The sequence below is a fragment of the Coregonus clupeaformis genome, unplaced genomic scaffold, assembly GCF_020615455.1.
Source record: "Coregonus clupeaformis isolate EN_2021a unplaced genomic scaffold, ASM2061545v1 scaf0318, whole genome shotgun sequence".
In the NCBI taxonomy this organism is placed as follows: domain Eukaryota; kingdom Metazoa; phylum Chordata; class Actinopteri; order Salmoniformes; family Salmonidae; genus Coregonus; species Coregonus clupeaformis.
The window spans coordinates 182,426-197,490 of record NW_025533773.1 but is presented as its reverse complement, the minus strand read 5'-3'; the positions used below and the strand labels follow the sequence as shown (position 1 = coordinate 197,490).

At 42.4% G+C, this 15,065-nt stretch overlaps 1 protein-coding gene across 1 annotated transcript; it reads right to left on the bottom strand.

The window, feature by feature from the left end:
* Positions 1-464: 464 nt before the first annotated feature.
* On the bottom strand, positions 465-9,316 carry LOC121558361 (galanin receptor type 1). The gene is made up of 3 exons (XM_041871756.1): positions 8,296-9,316; positions 8,000-8,065; positions 465-2,887 (listed from the first exon to the last, which is right to left on the bottom strand). The coding sequence occupies exons 1-3, from the start codon at positions 9,028-9,030 to the stop codon at positions 2,570-2,572; spliced, it is 1,119 nt and encodes a 372-aa protein (XP_041727690.1). The 5' UTR covers positions 9,031-9,316; the 3' UTR covers positions 465-2,569.
* Between the last annotated feature and the right edge of the window lie 5,749 nt (positions 9,317-15,065).

Below are 15,065 nucleotides of genomic sequence, written 5' to 3'. Positions count from 1 at the left end.
TACTGTTACCTCAATAGAAATGAGGACTTGATTGAGGGAATGGAAGTGAACTACAGATCGCCTGGTCCATGGTCAAATCCCATAACATCTACCTTCATCACAATATACTGTATATTGTATGTTCATAGTAGGAAAAAAAGCCAACAAATTAAATCAGTGAGTCTTTCATGAGGAAACATATTGCTTGCAACAAAATGATCAACAGTTTAATGTGATATCAACATGTATAAGCACTGCATTGGCAAATTATAAAAGTGTAATTTTTTGTAATATGCCACTAAGAAACTCAACGTTTCTACAGTTTCCCAAACATTTTAGAAATTGAAATACAGATAGATATTTGTAGAAGTGTAGAAAGTACTCAATTTATTATGTTCCAGAAAGTATATATTTGATTGAAACACAGTGTTCTGGAGCAGAAACTAATTGTGGGGGATTGAAAGAATCATCAAGAGTCTTAATTCAACAAGAGAGTTTTAATTAATATTAAACACACTGATAACAAGTAATGAGGGATTAAAATGAATAATTTAACATGATTATCACTTGATAGTCTCTGGGTTGCATTAATCCATAAATACAAAATGAAATAAAAAAAATTGTAGTTCCAGCCCCATCTCATAACAGATTTGTGCATAACTGAACGATTCTATGGGCAGCTGAGTTTGAGTGTAATTGTAAATTTGCTGACGCCCTTATGTGGTGGTGATTGAAAACTTGACAAGAGTCATGACAGGAAATGCTTTGCAAGGTAGTTGTTTGGGGGTTGTGGGGAACGTAAATTGCAGGATTTGTAATCTGTGAGTAGCAGCAGTTTCCAATCCATGCATGTTTTTGTTTTCTAACCTTACCCTAACACTTACCCTAACCACTTAATAGCATGCCTAAACCTAACCCATTCTAGATGTTCATTACTGACATTTGCTAAGAGTGTGCAACAGTGCCTCACTATGGAGATAGCCACACACCGTACAATGAACACGAAGTGAGCGTCCCATGGCAGTACTCAAATATATACAAATCCGTATGAGATAGTTTTGTCCTATACCATGGATAGAAATAACCAAAGAGCTGTCTCTTCCATGTTTTTTGGTTTTTACTGTATTCATTCTTGCTCTCTATCTAGAGTAGACAATCCCTGATTGGCTTATGTTAACCAAACACAATATATAAATATTTAAAGAGTATTAGCTAGCTTTCGACACATAAAATGAGAAGAAGTGACTTTTTCAAATCTCTCTCACATATACTAAACTATCAAACGTGGATGTCGTATTAGCTGTGAAAAGGAGCAGGATATACTTTTAAGAGAATAATTATGTTTTTTTCTGTTTACTTCTGATTGTAAGTGGTTACCACAGACAAACAACAACTTGACACTCTCTGATCTTTGAAGATTTTTCTTTAGTTTTCTCTGAAATGATGGGGGGAAATGGAGGTCAAAGGGTAATGAGATCCCACACAATGCCTTTGAAGCAAGGTTGCTCAGTGATCCAGCACTAAGATAAAACCACATACTGTACCTGTACAAGCCAATGTCATGACAAAACAACATGCCAGAAAACATGGACTTAAGCTTCCCATATCATACACCAATTAAATAAATAAGATAAAGTAGGCTTATATTGAGTACACATTAGAGTATTTTTAAATAATTTATACAATATCATTAATAAAAATCCCAACTTGTGTTTTTTTCCACTGAAAGGTCTCTATTACAGATGTCAAGACAGGTTTAAGTTATACGGACAACATTTCGCTTGTATTCACATTGGCAACTCGCAACAAGAGAATCAGCCATTACATTCAAACAACAAAATGCTTTCTCTTCAAAAAATATTCAACTTTAAAGAGAAAATTACACTGTGTACATTTTTTTCTTCTTCTGGGCAATATCTAATAGAGCAATAGCTAATATGTTTTAACTATTCAAAACTACTCCATAGTAGGCTACCATGTAACATATACAGCAGTAATCTCAGGCTTTAATGTGTAGAGTGAAGCTATTTTACAGACGCTCATTTCAATGGCTACTTATGACAGCAGAAATACAGCATCAAGAAGGACCAACAATATGCACATGCACAAAATATATGCACATATAAGAAGGCAAATTACCAAACATTCACAGTTGTGATGTATAATAAGACGATCAGTAAAATATCAAAGTCCACATTCTCTCCTTTCCTTGAGAGTCAGATTCAGCAATCTTACTGTCATCATGACAGAGAGAAAGAGAGAGAAAGCAAGATAGAGGAGAGGGAGCGAGAGGGAGCAAGAGAGAAAGAAAAGAAAGAGAGATGCTCACTATACACATGACAGTATGCCCAGTATGGCACATCGTCTGGCGTGGCGTTATTCTGGTGATGGAACAGCGCTGATGTGGAACTGTGTAGCTTGAACTAATATCCAGTTTTCTTCATATTGTCTGTCCATAGCCCATGCTATCCCATCTCCAACAATATCTGAACAGAAACATGGAACCTCATAGCATTATATGTCTCAGAAGGACCCTCGAAAACAACCAATCATCATGGCCGTAGTTGAGCTGGCTCTCAGTGACCTCCAATCAGACGTTGGTGCAGTTGGTGGAGGGTGGTGTGTTGTCCACCTTGCTGCGTAACTCCTTGAGTTCGTTGAGAGGGGAGTTGGTAATCTGACACCTGAACACCTGCTTGTAGGCCTTCCTGAAGTTCTCAGAGAGGAAGGCATAGATGACAGGGTTGACGGAGGAATTGCTGTAGGCCAGGCAATGGGCCGCCACCCGGAACAAGAAGGACCACTGGGTCAGAGGGAAGTTGCCGAACTCCACCCACAGGTGGACCACATGATGGGGGAGCCATGACAGGCAGAACACCACCACCACTACAAGAACCGTCTGGGCAGTCTATTGGGGGAAGAGAGAGAGGGGGGTAAGAAGTCTCCAAGTATGAAGGGTGGCATTTGTCCTCTACAGTTTTCTTAGAAAAAATGTAATTTGACTTCTGAACTTATCTTTTAATGTCAATACATTGTCTATTTGCTATAACTGTGTGCATCCACTAAACATGTGACATGTCCCTTTATGAGATTATCTTTCAGTAGAATCTGGGATGTCTTTTGCCAAAACTAGCAGAGTCAGCTGAAAGGCCAATTTCATGCTTGCTGGCCTGCACTGCCTTTCCTCTGCATTCCTGGCTTGCAGATTGATTTACAGCTGTGTTAAATAATTAGCACGCAACATGGGAGATATATTAAAGAGCGGGAACATACTAAGAAGGCATTGGGGCTGGGCTGGAGATGTTTACAAATGTGTCTGCTTGCATATATTCCCCCCCACACACACACCCACCCACACATGCCCACACACACAAACACACAAACACACAAACACACATACCCACACACATAGACCCCCCCCACCCAACCCCTGCACACACGCCCACACACACACACAGTCAGGGGGCTCAAAATCCCCCAAAAGACCAAATCAATGAAGCGAAACAATAGAGGTAGAACATTGTAACTTCCCCTCTGTCATCCTCACATTGAAGGGCTTTAGCTCTCCATTTAGAGGCTTTTGGAAGACCCAGTCCAGCATTGGCATCCATAACAATTCCTGTGTGTTGTTTAAACGCCTAATTGACTGAAATAACTGAGAGCAAAACTGTTAAATCAGCTAATTAACTGTGCCTCACACCTCCTACGCAGGGAATTCATTAAAACATAGTGGCATGCCAATCAAAAACAAACCCATTACCTACTCCAGGGAACAATTTTTTTGCAGAACAGCCTAAAGATGTTTTTTAAGACTGCAATCGCTAACAATCGTCTGTTGACATTTAATTTATTCAAGTATGTTTGTTATGAATTGTCAGAAAGTACTGGAATTGATATGACACATTACATTTATAACCAAGTGCATGATACAAAAATCCAGGTTTATCTGGCCTCCGTCACGATTCCCTTTATAATAATCCAAACACATAGTCAAGATTATTTTGAGGAGTGGATTGAAAGTACAACATTTGCTTAATACGCTTGTCAAAGTAAAGGACCAATTAGGGCTAGAGTCTATTAGGGAGGATTACAGGAGCTTTAGAGATATCCCTATGAGCACAAGATGGTGAAAAGACGTTGAAAATACGTATTTTTGTTGTGCTGACTGGGATGCCACACACGACAGTCTATAAACACCCTGAACTCCTTCTGTGTGTACCTAGGGCTGATAAGTAGAGATGTTTTATAACAGTGGCAATGATAGCATTGTTTTCCCAGCTGCTCCTGACACGCCGTTTCACAGCACTGGAGGAGTTACTGAACTGATGGCTGGAGATCGAGGCCAGCCTCCTCCTACTCCTCACACATGCACACACATATGCGAGCACACACACGCACACACATGCGTACATACATACATACACTGAGTGTACAAAACATTATGAACACCTGCTCTTTCCATGACATAGACTGACCAGGTGAATCCAGTTGAAAGCTATGATCCCTTATTGAAGTCACTTGTTAAATCCACTTCAATCAGTGTAGATGAAGGGGAGGAGACAGGTTAAAGAAGACAATTGAGACATGGATTGTGTAGACATGGATTGTGTACGTGTGCCATTCAGAGGGTGAATAGGCAAGACAAATGATTTAAGTGCCTTTGAACGGGGTATGGTAGTAGGTGCCAGGCGCACCGGTTTGTGTCAAGAACTGCAACGCTGTTTTTCACACTCAACAGTTTCCCGTGTGTATCAAGAGTGGTCCACCACCCAAAGGACATCCAGCCAACTTGACACAACTGTGGGAAGCACTGGAGTCAACATGGGCCAGCATCCCTGTGGAACGCTTTCGACACCTTGTAGAGTCCATGCCCCGATGAATTGAGGTTGTTCTGAGGGCAAAAGGTGCAACTCAATATTAGGAAGGTGTTCTTAATGTTTTGTATCCTCAGTGTACATATACTGTATGTGCACACACACACACACACACACACACACACACACACACACAGACACAGACAGACACACACATTTTATTATACATTTAATTGAACACCTTGTCTCTTGATCTGCCTATGGACACAGCCTCAGTTTACTTTACTGATTTGACACATATAATTGTATCCACAAGCTTCAACTGTAAATAAATTAGGCTGGTTGGGTGAGATGGTTGAAGGCTCAAACATGCGCATCGATTTGAACCAGGCAGCTGTATCTCATCAACTAGGTTTCCATCCAATTGGCGACATATTTTCATGAGAATATTCTAAAATCTGCATAAAAACAAAATGCAAATTCTTCCGCCAGAGGTGTTTACATCAAATTGACATATTGCGGCTGTGCGTGATGGCGTAGTACACAAACAAATCATTTTTGCAGTTACATTCCCATATAAGTTAAATGGGTTTCCATCACATCTTCACATCTACTGATGGTTTTGTTACAATTTATGGGGAGTTATATAGTGAATGCGCCTTAGCCAACAGTTTGCAGATACAGTGCGGGTATAGCCTACATGATGAGATTATTATTATTATTTGTCAAATGGCAGCCAAGCATCGATCATCATGTCACCAGAATAAGACCTTGGTATTTATTGGAAAGGAGCATCAAGCTCATCATCTTGCACTTTCACCACCCTGTGAAGTTCATCATAACTGATTTCATCTGTAGCCTAATGAATTGCATGCTTTCCCAAGTCGTAGTGGGAGGACCACACAACATGTAATCACGTGACTCCAAGTTTACATGATATGATGGTTATTAGTAAAAGCGGTTCCACCGCCATTTCTCACATAATTAATTTTACAGACACAAAAAGATCCCACCTTGTCTAGCATATTTAGTTTTGTGGACATTTGGAAAGTTTACCGACAAATTAGTTGTTTCCATCAGGCCTGTTGTGTCATTTTTTGTACATGTACATTACTCGCATTAAAAGGTTGGATAGAAACCTGATTATAGTCAAGATATTCCTATAGACAAATATTTCAGTAATCAGAGTTTATACTCATTGAATGACATTTACACTGTCTAGATGTGACAAAACGCGAATACATTTTTGTAAACACTTAGTTCAGACCATCATTACTATTTTATTGTTTAGTTGTGTGCAAGGCATATGGACCAGTGTGTTGGCGTATTGTAAAAGGCCAACACTAAAGAGCCAATGTATAAAAAAATCAGAGGACACTACTGAACCGTTTATTTGGAGCATATTGGCTGGAACAAATATAGATCTCTGAGGCCCATGTGTTGGTGTGTGATACAGTCCTGACAGACGGTCAGCGCAGCGCCAGGCGAGCAGCAGCAGCAGGTTGGCTCAGACAGGCAAATGGCCATCAGGAAGAGTAATGGCTGAAAGTCCAGTTTGATTGCACTTTCCCACTCTGCTGCTTTACTCAAGTGTGGTAATGGACAGGCGCTTCAGGGACACTGTAGATGGAATGTCCTGCCGATACCAATTATATATTCAACTTACAATACTGACTAAGTTTATCAGTTATTTTTCTTCGCTAGACTATTATTTTTTGCCTAGAAAACTGGCAAAGGGATGTTGGTTCTTCCATGGTATACGTTGCAGCTCTATGCAGGTGCGTCATGCACCCCAAAAAAATCGGAGCTGGCACAGACTATGTGAGGATGGCTAGGGGGTTGTCTGGAGGGGGGCTTTTTGAAACAGCTTTTTCCTACAATCTAGAGCCATAATCATTATGATTAATTATTTGTCAAAAATATGTCTATTTGTCTGCATATCTAAGCATACCTCTTGAGCTGTCTATGGTTCTTCTTTTAAAGAAACTAAATATGCTTCTCTGCATCTCTGCTAAAATCTGTGTAAAAGATTGAAAGGAATGTGAGTTTTATTCAGTACATGTAGTTATTGGTTGCTTTTCTAAAGTCTACCAACCTTGCCAGTAGGCATGCCAGCTAAGATAGTTAGACAAGCTAGCTACTCTAACTTTATTGATAGCCTGAAATGGCTTCTTGGTAGCTAGTTATGAGGTTAAGAGATTGGGAACCTATCTGTGCCAGCTAAAGCCAACTTCATAAAATCGCTAGGTGGCTAGCAGTATTACAGAGAAACATCAACCAAAAATATATTATTATTATTTGTATTTAATTTTTTAAAACAGAACAAATCTGATATTGGCATGACGCTTCTGGCTCTATGCTACTATACACAATGTCCCTGAAAATGGCACATTACTAAACATGGGATTTCTCAACTTACATTAAGATTGTGCAACGACTTGAACCAAATGGATCATCAACATCATCATAAACATCATCATAAAGTGCATTTAAAAGTAAGAGGGATTGGACATTGCATGATATGTTTGACATGATTATATCTTTGAAAACATCTTATCCAAACTGTATTTTTAGGCTACAGGGATAGAAGCCTTATATAGCTTCAAATATATTGTATGTTTTAACACTTCCCTAGCGCTCTAGACAAGATGTCTAGCAAAACTATTAAAGTAAAAATGTCAAAAAAACAACAAAACAGGGTCCCCGCCACTTATTTGGCATACAGCTGAGCTGAGAGATGAGGCTTCAGAAAGGTAACCCCTCCCAAAATAATAGACAGCTCTCTAAATGCACAGACTGACAGTCCAAGATGATAAAACTTGTAGATTTAGTTTAAACTATATTTTGAAGCTAAATGGTGTTTCTTTACATTCTTGGTGTTTGTACACAAGTAATAAAACCTTATATTTTGGGTTATGATAAAGACATAGTGGGTCATAGTGGTAAGCTCATGAGACATGCACAAGTTATAATCTTCAAGAATCATTGGGTAAATATCAAGAATTGAAATGACCATTGCACAGCTTTCTAAATCCCAGACTGTAGCTTTAAACTACTGTCGGTGTTGTTCCCATACTATTGCTGCTGGACAACTGGTGTGGGAGACTGTAATACTCACAACATACTGCATTTGTGGGGTTGTCCACCATACACTAATGATCACCATCAACAGTCAATATGCAAATGTTATGAATGGTTTTACATACCTTCTTTTTCGATGCCTCTGACTTTTTGGACATGTTTCTGAGTTTTTTGTGCAGGTGATTTAAAACCTGAAAATGCATAAACAATTGTGTGATGACATACAAAACAATTAATTAAAGCCTATGTTATAACAAATATGTAATAACATTATATTGAAATAATGTATTTTCAAAGGCTATCTAATTTATGTCTTAGTTGTCCCCATTTTAGAGTACCCAAACTCAGAAATTGACATAACTCATTGTGAATACAATTATCTATCAATGCAATAATAAATAAATCAGGATTGCTTGCTTACCTTTGCGTAACAGAACGAAATCAGCAGCAGGGGCAATACATAACCAAAAACAAACGTGCACACAACATAGACTTTCTTTTGGTTTTGATCCGGCCACACTTCCCAGCAATATGTGTGATTCTCATCTCTCTGGTATATGTTGTGTATGACCGCGACTGGCGCTGCCATGGCCAAAGAGAGTGTCCAAATGACCACCACTCCGATCAAAGCGTGTTTTGACACGCGGATGGAGGACGACTTTCTGGAGTGAACAATCGCAATGTAGCGGTCCACCGACATTGCGGACAAGGTGAAAATACTGACCAGCATGGAAACGGTGAAGAAATAATGAATGAACTTGCAGATAAAGGCACCCAGAACCCATGTCGGCATCATGTAAATGGTTGACTGAAAAGGGATGCAGAAAAGCAGGTAGGACAGGTCGGCGATGCTAAGGTTGAGGATGAATATGTTGGTGGTGCTCCGTGGTTTTCCGGGTTTACTACGGGCCAGCACAGTGATGACCATGGAGTTTCCCAACACTCCAAGCGTAAAGATGAGTCCGAAAACCAAAAGCGTAATGAAATTGTCCATGCCAATCCCGAACAAAAGTTTCAGATTTTCCTCCTCGAAATCCGTTCTGTTGAGATACCATGTTTCAAATTCGGTTAGGTTGTCCAAACCTGACGAGTTCATCCCTTTTTCTAGTGCTGAACTATTTTCAAATGTAAGTGTAGGGCGCACAAATGCCTTCATATGTCTTCCTAAGTCGTTTGACAGTAGCTGACAGATGTTTTTGCCTATTCAGATAATAAAGGCATAATTTGTTTCAAAGTCTCTTGAGTCTCTTGAATACAGCCATCAGACAATATTGTATCTCAATTCGTTGGAATGTTCCTCATTCTTTTTCGATACAATGTAAGTGAAGATACTTTTTATGAAACATTTTGTCAATATGTCTGAAGTTATCTGTCCAGAGTGTACTGTTCTACATATTCTTGGTGCGTAATGCAGTTGCTGTCTCCATCTGATGCGTCCTCAGTCGCCGGATGGCTCCGCGCAAATCCCTCCTCGCCCTATTTCCCCTTACAAATTATAGAAGGGGCTAGGCTGCGCGTCTCACGTCAGCTTTCAGTACCACCGCCCAAGAAAAAAGCACTCCAAAATTAAACTTGGGTCTGTCCACGCTCTCGTGGTCATAATTATGCACAATGCGATTTATAAGACATCGAATGACACCATTCTCTTGTAGGCTCAAATTTGGGGTGATTGCAATTGCTAACAGCAGTTGATTAATTGTTCAGCATTATCTCTTCATAATGTAGTGTACACTCAATGTAGTTGGCATTCATCAATCTGTGAAATGGGCTGTTGGCTTATGAAACAAGGTTATGGATATGTGGTTAGCCAATGAAGGATAGTTGGCCAGGCTTGACAAACATTATCTCATCCCAAATTATTATAAAAATGTTTTACAAGCATTAGCTACTCTCTGATAATGGTAAATTATTGTGTCTGGCACTTGTTCTGGTAGTAGGCCTACAGCATGTATTTAGGGACAGGCTACTTTATGAGATGGAAGCATTTACAGTAAAATATACACAATAGCCCATTAGTATATCCCCCAATGTTCTCCCCAGTGGATGGCCAAATGTTGGTGCCATTCCGCCTCTGCTGAACAACATCAGGACAAAGAAAAGACTAAGTGTGCTCTCTAGAACCAATCATTTCAGTTATCTCTGATATCCTTCAATTTGCTTCCCCTCACCCATATAATTTACTAACTGACAGTTGGGCACTTCCTCCATTATCACATACAGTTGAAGTCGGAAGTTTACATACACCATAGCCAAATACATTTAAACTCAGTTTTTCACAATTCCTGACATTTAATCCTAGTAAAAATTCCCTGTCTTAGGTCAGTTAGCATCACCACTTTATTTTCAGAATGTGAAATGTCAGAATAATAGTAGAGAGAATGATTTATTTCAGCTTTTATTTATTTAATCACATTCCCAGTGGGTCAAAAGTTTACATACACTCAATTAGTATTTGGTAGCATTGCCTAAAAATTGTTTAACTTGGGTCAAACGTTTCGGGTAACCTTCCACAAGCTTCCCACAATAAGTTGAGTGAATTTTGGCCCATTCCTCTTGACAGAGCTGGTGTAACTGAGTCAGGTTTGTAGGTCTCCTTGCTTGCACACACTTTTTCAGATCTGCCCACACATGTTCTATAGGATTGAGGTCATGGCTTTGTGATGGCCACTCCAATACCTTGACTTTGTCCTTAAGCCATTTTGCCACAACTTTGGAAGTATGCTTGGGGTCATTGTCCATTTGGAAGACCCATTTGCGACCAAGCTTTAACTTCCTGACTGATGTCTTGAGATGTTGCTTCAATATATCCACATCATTTTCCTTCCTCATGATGCCATCTATTTTGTGAAGTGCACTTGTCCCTCCTGCAGCAAAGCACCCTCACTGCATGATGCTGCCACCCCCGTGCTTCATGGTTGGGATGGTGTTCTTCGGCTTGCAAGCAACCCCCTTTTTCCTCCAAACATAACGATGGTCATTATGGCCAAACAGTTCTATTTTTGTTTCATCAGACCAGAGGACATTTCTCCAAAAAGTACGATCTTTGTCCCCATGTGCAGTTGCAAACCATAGTCTGGATTTCTTATGGCGGTTTTGGAGCAGTGGCTTCTTCCTTGCTGACCGGCCTTTCAGGTTATGTCGATATAGGACTCGTTTTACTGTGGATATAGATACTTTTGTACCTGTTTCCTCTAGCATCTTCACAAGGTCCTTTGCTGTTGTTCTGGGATTGATTTGCACTTTCGCACCAGAGTACGTTCATCTCTAGGAGCCAGAACGCGTCTCCTTCCTGAGCGGTATGACAGCTGCGTGGTGCCATGGTGTTTATACTTGCGTACTATTGTTTGTACAGATGCAAGTGGTACCTTCAGGTGTTTGGAAATTGCTCCCAAGGATGAACCAGACTTGTGGAGGTCTACAAAAAAAATGTCTGAGGTCTTGGCTGATTTCTTTTGATTTTCCCATGATGTCAAGCAAAGAGGCCCTGAGTTTCAAGGTAGGCCTTGAAATACATCCACAGGTACACCTCCAATTGACTCAAATTGTGTCAATTAGCCTCTCAGAAGCTTCTAAAGCCATGACATCATTTTCTGGAATTTTCCAAGCTATTTAAAGGCACAGTCAACTTAGTGTATGTAAACTTCTGACCCACTGGAATTGTGATACAGTGAATTGTATGTGAAATAATCTGTCTGTAAACAATTGTTGGAAAAATGACTTGTGTCATGCACAAAGTAGCCAAAACTATAGTTTGTTAACAAGACATTTGTGGAGTGGTTGAAAAACAAGTTTTAATGACTCCAACTTAAGTGTATGTAAACTTCCGACTTCAACTGTATGTGCAGGACTAAACAGCACAGATGAGATTTATGACTGGTGGATCATGCTTAAACACAAACACACACACACACACACACACATACATGCACGGGGACACACATATGCACACACACGCACATAAACACACACATGCACGCACACACAAACGCACACGCGCAAACAAACACACTATATGTGGGACTTGTACAGTTCCTTGATAGCGTATGGGACTCTATAGTACACTGTGAGTTATGACCTATTGTCCAAGATTTTGGCTGTTGATTAAAATTAGACAGTGTGACACAAAAACCCTGCTGTAGCCTATTGTTGGGGTGTCATAGAGCTCTGGGGTATGATTTACCAATATACTTGGAGATATCAAAGAAAAACAATAACCATGCTATAACTGGAATTGAAATGGAACTGACCACCATCTCTTCTCAGGACATCCAGGCATTCTGAAGGTGTCACGCCCTGACTCTAGGGACTTGTATTTGTTGAGTCAGGGTGTGTATTTTCTGTGTTGGGTTTGTCTATGTTAGTTTCTAGATCGTTTAGATCTATGTTGGCCAGGGTGGTTCCCAGTCAGAGGCAGCTGTAGCTCGTTGTCTCTGATTGGGGACCATACTTAGGCAGCCTTTTGGCACCAGTCAGTTGTGGGATCTTGTTCCGTGTGAGGTATGTTATTTGTCTACCTTGGACTTCACGTTTCGTTTGTTGTTTTGTCGTGTGTTCAGTACGTAAATAAATATGAATGCATATCACGCTGCGCCTTGGTCCTTCTCGTTCATGAACGATCGTGACAGAAGATCCCACCAATCCTGGATCAAGCAGCGTGACGAGGAGAGAGGATGGACTTGGGAGGAGATGAGAGAGAGGCTGGCAAGAAGTATGGAGGCCCTGATCACGGTGGAGAGACAAGCCCAAAAAGAAATTTGGGGGGGGGGGCTCACGCCGTGGACGACGAGGCAGCAGTAGGCCGCGACAGGGCGGTTCCGCTGGTTAGCAGAAGAGGCCACCAGATTAGGGGGGCCATTGGTTCAGAGGGAGCAGAAGGAAAGTGTAGAGGCACGGCGAGAGGAGCTGGCTAGGCAGCAGAAGGAGCGGGGGTTAATGAAGGAACCCAGTCCCACTCCTCGCACCAATCAAGTGCTGCGTGTCGCCAGTCCGGTCCGGCCCGTTACTGCTTCCCGCACTAAGCCAGTGGTGTGTGTTCCCAGTATGGTTCGGCCCGTTCCTGCTCCTCGCATCAAGCCAGTGGTGCGCGTCACCAGCCCGGCCCGGCCTGTTCCTGCCCCTCGCACCAAGCCAGTGGTGCGCGTCGCCAGCCCGGTCCGGCCTGTTCCTGTCCCTCGCACCAAGTCAGTGGTGCGCGTCGCCAGCCCGGCCCGGCCTGTTCTTGACCCTCGCACCAAGCCAGTGGTGCGCGTCACCAGCCCGGCCCGGCCTGTTCCTGCCCCTCGCACCAAGCCAGTGGTGCGCGTCGCCAGCCCGGTCCGACCTGTTCATGTCCCTCGCACCAAGCCAGTGGTGCGTGTTTCCAGTCCGGCCCGGCCTGTTCCTGCTCCCCGCACCAAGCCAGTGGTGCGCGTCGTCAGCCCAGTCCGGCCCGTTCCTGCTCCCCGCACCAAGCCAGTGGTGCGCGTCGTCAGCCCAGTCCGGCCCGTTCCTGCTCCCCGCACCAAGCCAGTGGTGCGTGTGTCCAGTCCGGCACGGCCCGTGCCTGTTCCACCGGTGCCTGGTCCGGCACCGGTCAGCTGCTCCACTCTGGAGCCAGAGCAATCCGCTCCACTGGGGTCCAGTCCAGCTCCGGTCAGCGGCTCCACTCCGGAGCCAGAGCAGTCCGCTCCACCGGGGTCAAGTCCAGCTCCGGTCAGTGGTTCCAGTCCAGACCCAGACGTCAGCCCCTCTCCAGGTTCGGGGTCTCCCACACCAGGGTCCAGACAGGGCGTGGTACTTCGTGGGAGGAAGGAGAGTGGAAGCAGCGCACCGAGGTCCAGACCAGACCAGGGGCGCAACGGGGAGGTGGAGAGTAAGTGGTTGTCACCCGGCCCATACCCTGTTAGGTTTATGTGGCGCGGTCGGAGTCCGCACCTTTGGGGGGTACTGTCACGCCCTGACTCTAGGGACTTGTATTTGTTGAGTCAGGGTGTGTATTTTCTGTGTTGGGTTTGTCTATGTTAGTTTCTAGATCGTTTAGATCTATGTTGGCCAGGGTGGTTCCCAATCAGAGGCAGCTGTAGCTCGTTGTCTCTGATTGGGGACCATACTTAGGCAGCCTTTTGGCACCAGTCAGTTGTGGGATCTTGTTCCGTGTGAGGTATGTTATTTGTCTACCTTGGACTTCACGTTTCGTTTGTTGTTTTGTCGTGTGTTCAGTACGTAAATAAATATGAATGCATATCACGCTTCGCCTTGGTCCTTCTCGTTCATGAACGATCGTGACAGAAGGTTATTTTTCTATGCCTGTGTTAATGCTACGGCGCTGGCCTCAGCTGGGAGATGAAATGGAATGGACCCAGAAGTTCAGCGAGCGCTGCCCTAGGAGCTATGGCAACAGAGCCACGATGCAAGGTAGAGTGTATTTCCCTCATTGTCCTGGGTCAGGGTCGAGTGGCTTTTCTCAGCCCAGCTAGCACCGGGCTATCAGTGCATACCCAAACACACATTTTCAAACAGCACCCATATCACCCCAATCATGGCAGCTGTGTTTACCCACATTAGCAGAGAGTCAACACCACAGGCAGAAATAAGTAAACCTGCCATTTGAGTCGGAACAATTCCACTGGCTTCAAGACCTTTTGCTTCACAGACAACAAAGGCCTTGTGTCTGACATGGTTACACAAACACAGGGCACCTAGACCACTTTATTGCTTTGTCCGATACTTCTGGACAAGGGAGAGTAGGCTTATAAGCTATATCTTATTCTTCATTTGGCTAAATGTCATTGTTTACTGCACTCTTTCATTCAATAAACACAAGGAAAATATATTTTAGACAGCCCTAGTATTTTCATAAGAAATGATCAATAGCATCCAGGTTTTATTCACAGGGCTTAATGTGATTGAGATAACTATGGAATGGTGTAAACAGATTGACACCAAACAAATGACGGCAATCATAAAGATTATTTCACAAGTAAATATATTATTTCAAAATGAAAGTAAACAGTGAGGTTTATATAGTTATTAGATTTTTTATCTGGTTTATGTGAGCCTTATGACTCCAGATGATGATCATTGTTAAGAAAGAAACAGCAACATTGAGACAGGATGATGTACAGCATCAACACACACCAAAATGCCAATAAACACAATCAATGTCAGAATATTCTTAAATATACTTAAAACAGACAACATCCATTTACACTA

Coding starts and splice junctions, on each gene's coding strand:
- LOC121558361 (XM_041871756.1), bottom strand. CDS start 9,030: ATGAAGGCATTTGTGCGCCCTACACTTACATTTGAAAATAGTTCAGCA. Junction 8,066..8,295: donor TTTCGTTCTGTTACGCAAAG/GTAAGCAAGCAA, acceptor ATGCATTTTCAG/GTTTTAAATCACCTGCACAA. Junction 2,888..7,999: donor CAGAGGCATCGAAAAAGAAG/GTATGTAAAACC, acceptor TTCCCCCAATAG/ACTGCCCAGACGGTTCTTGT.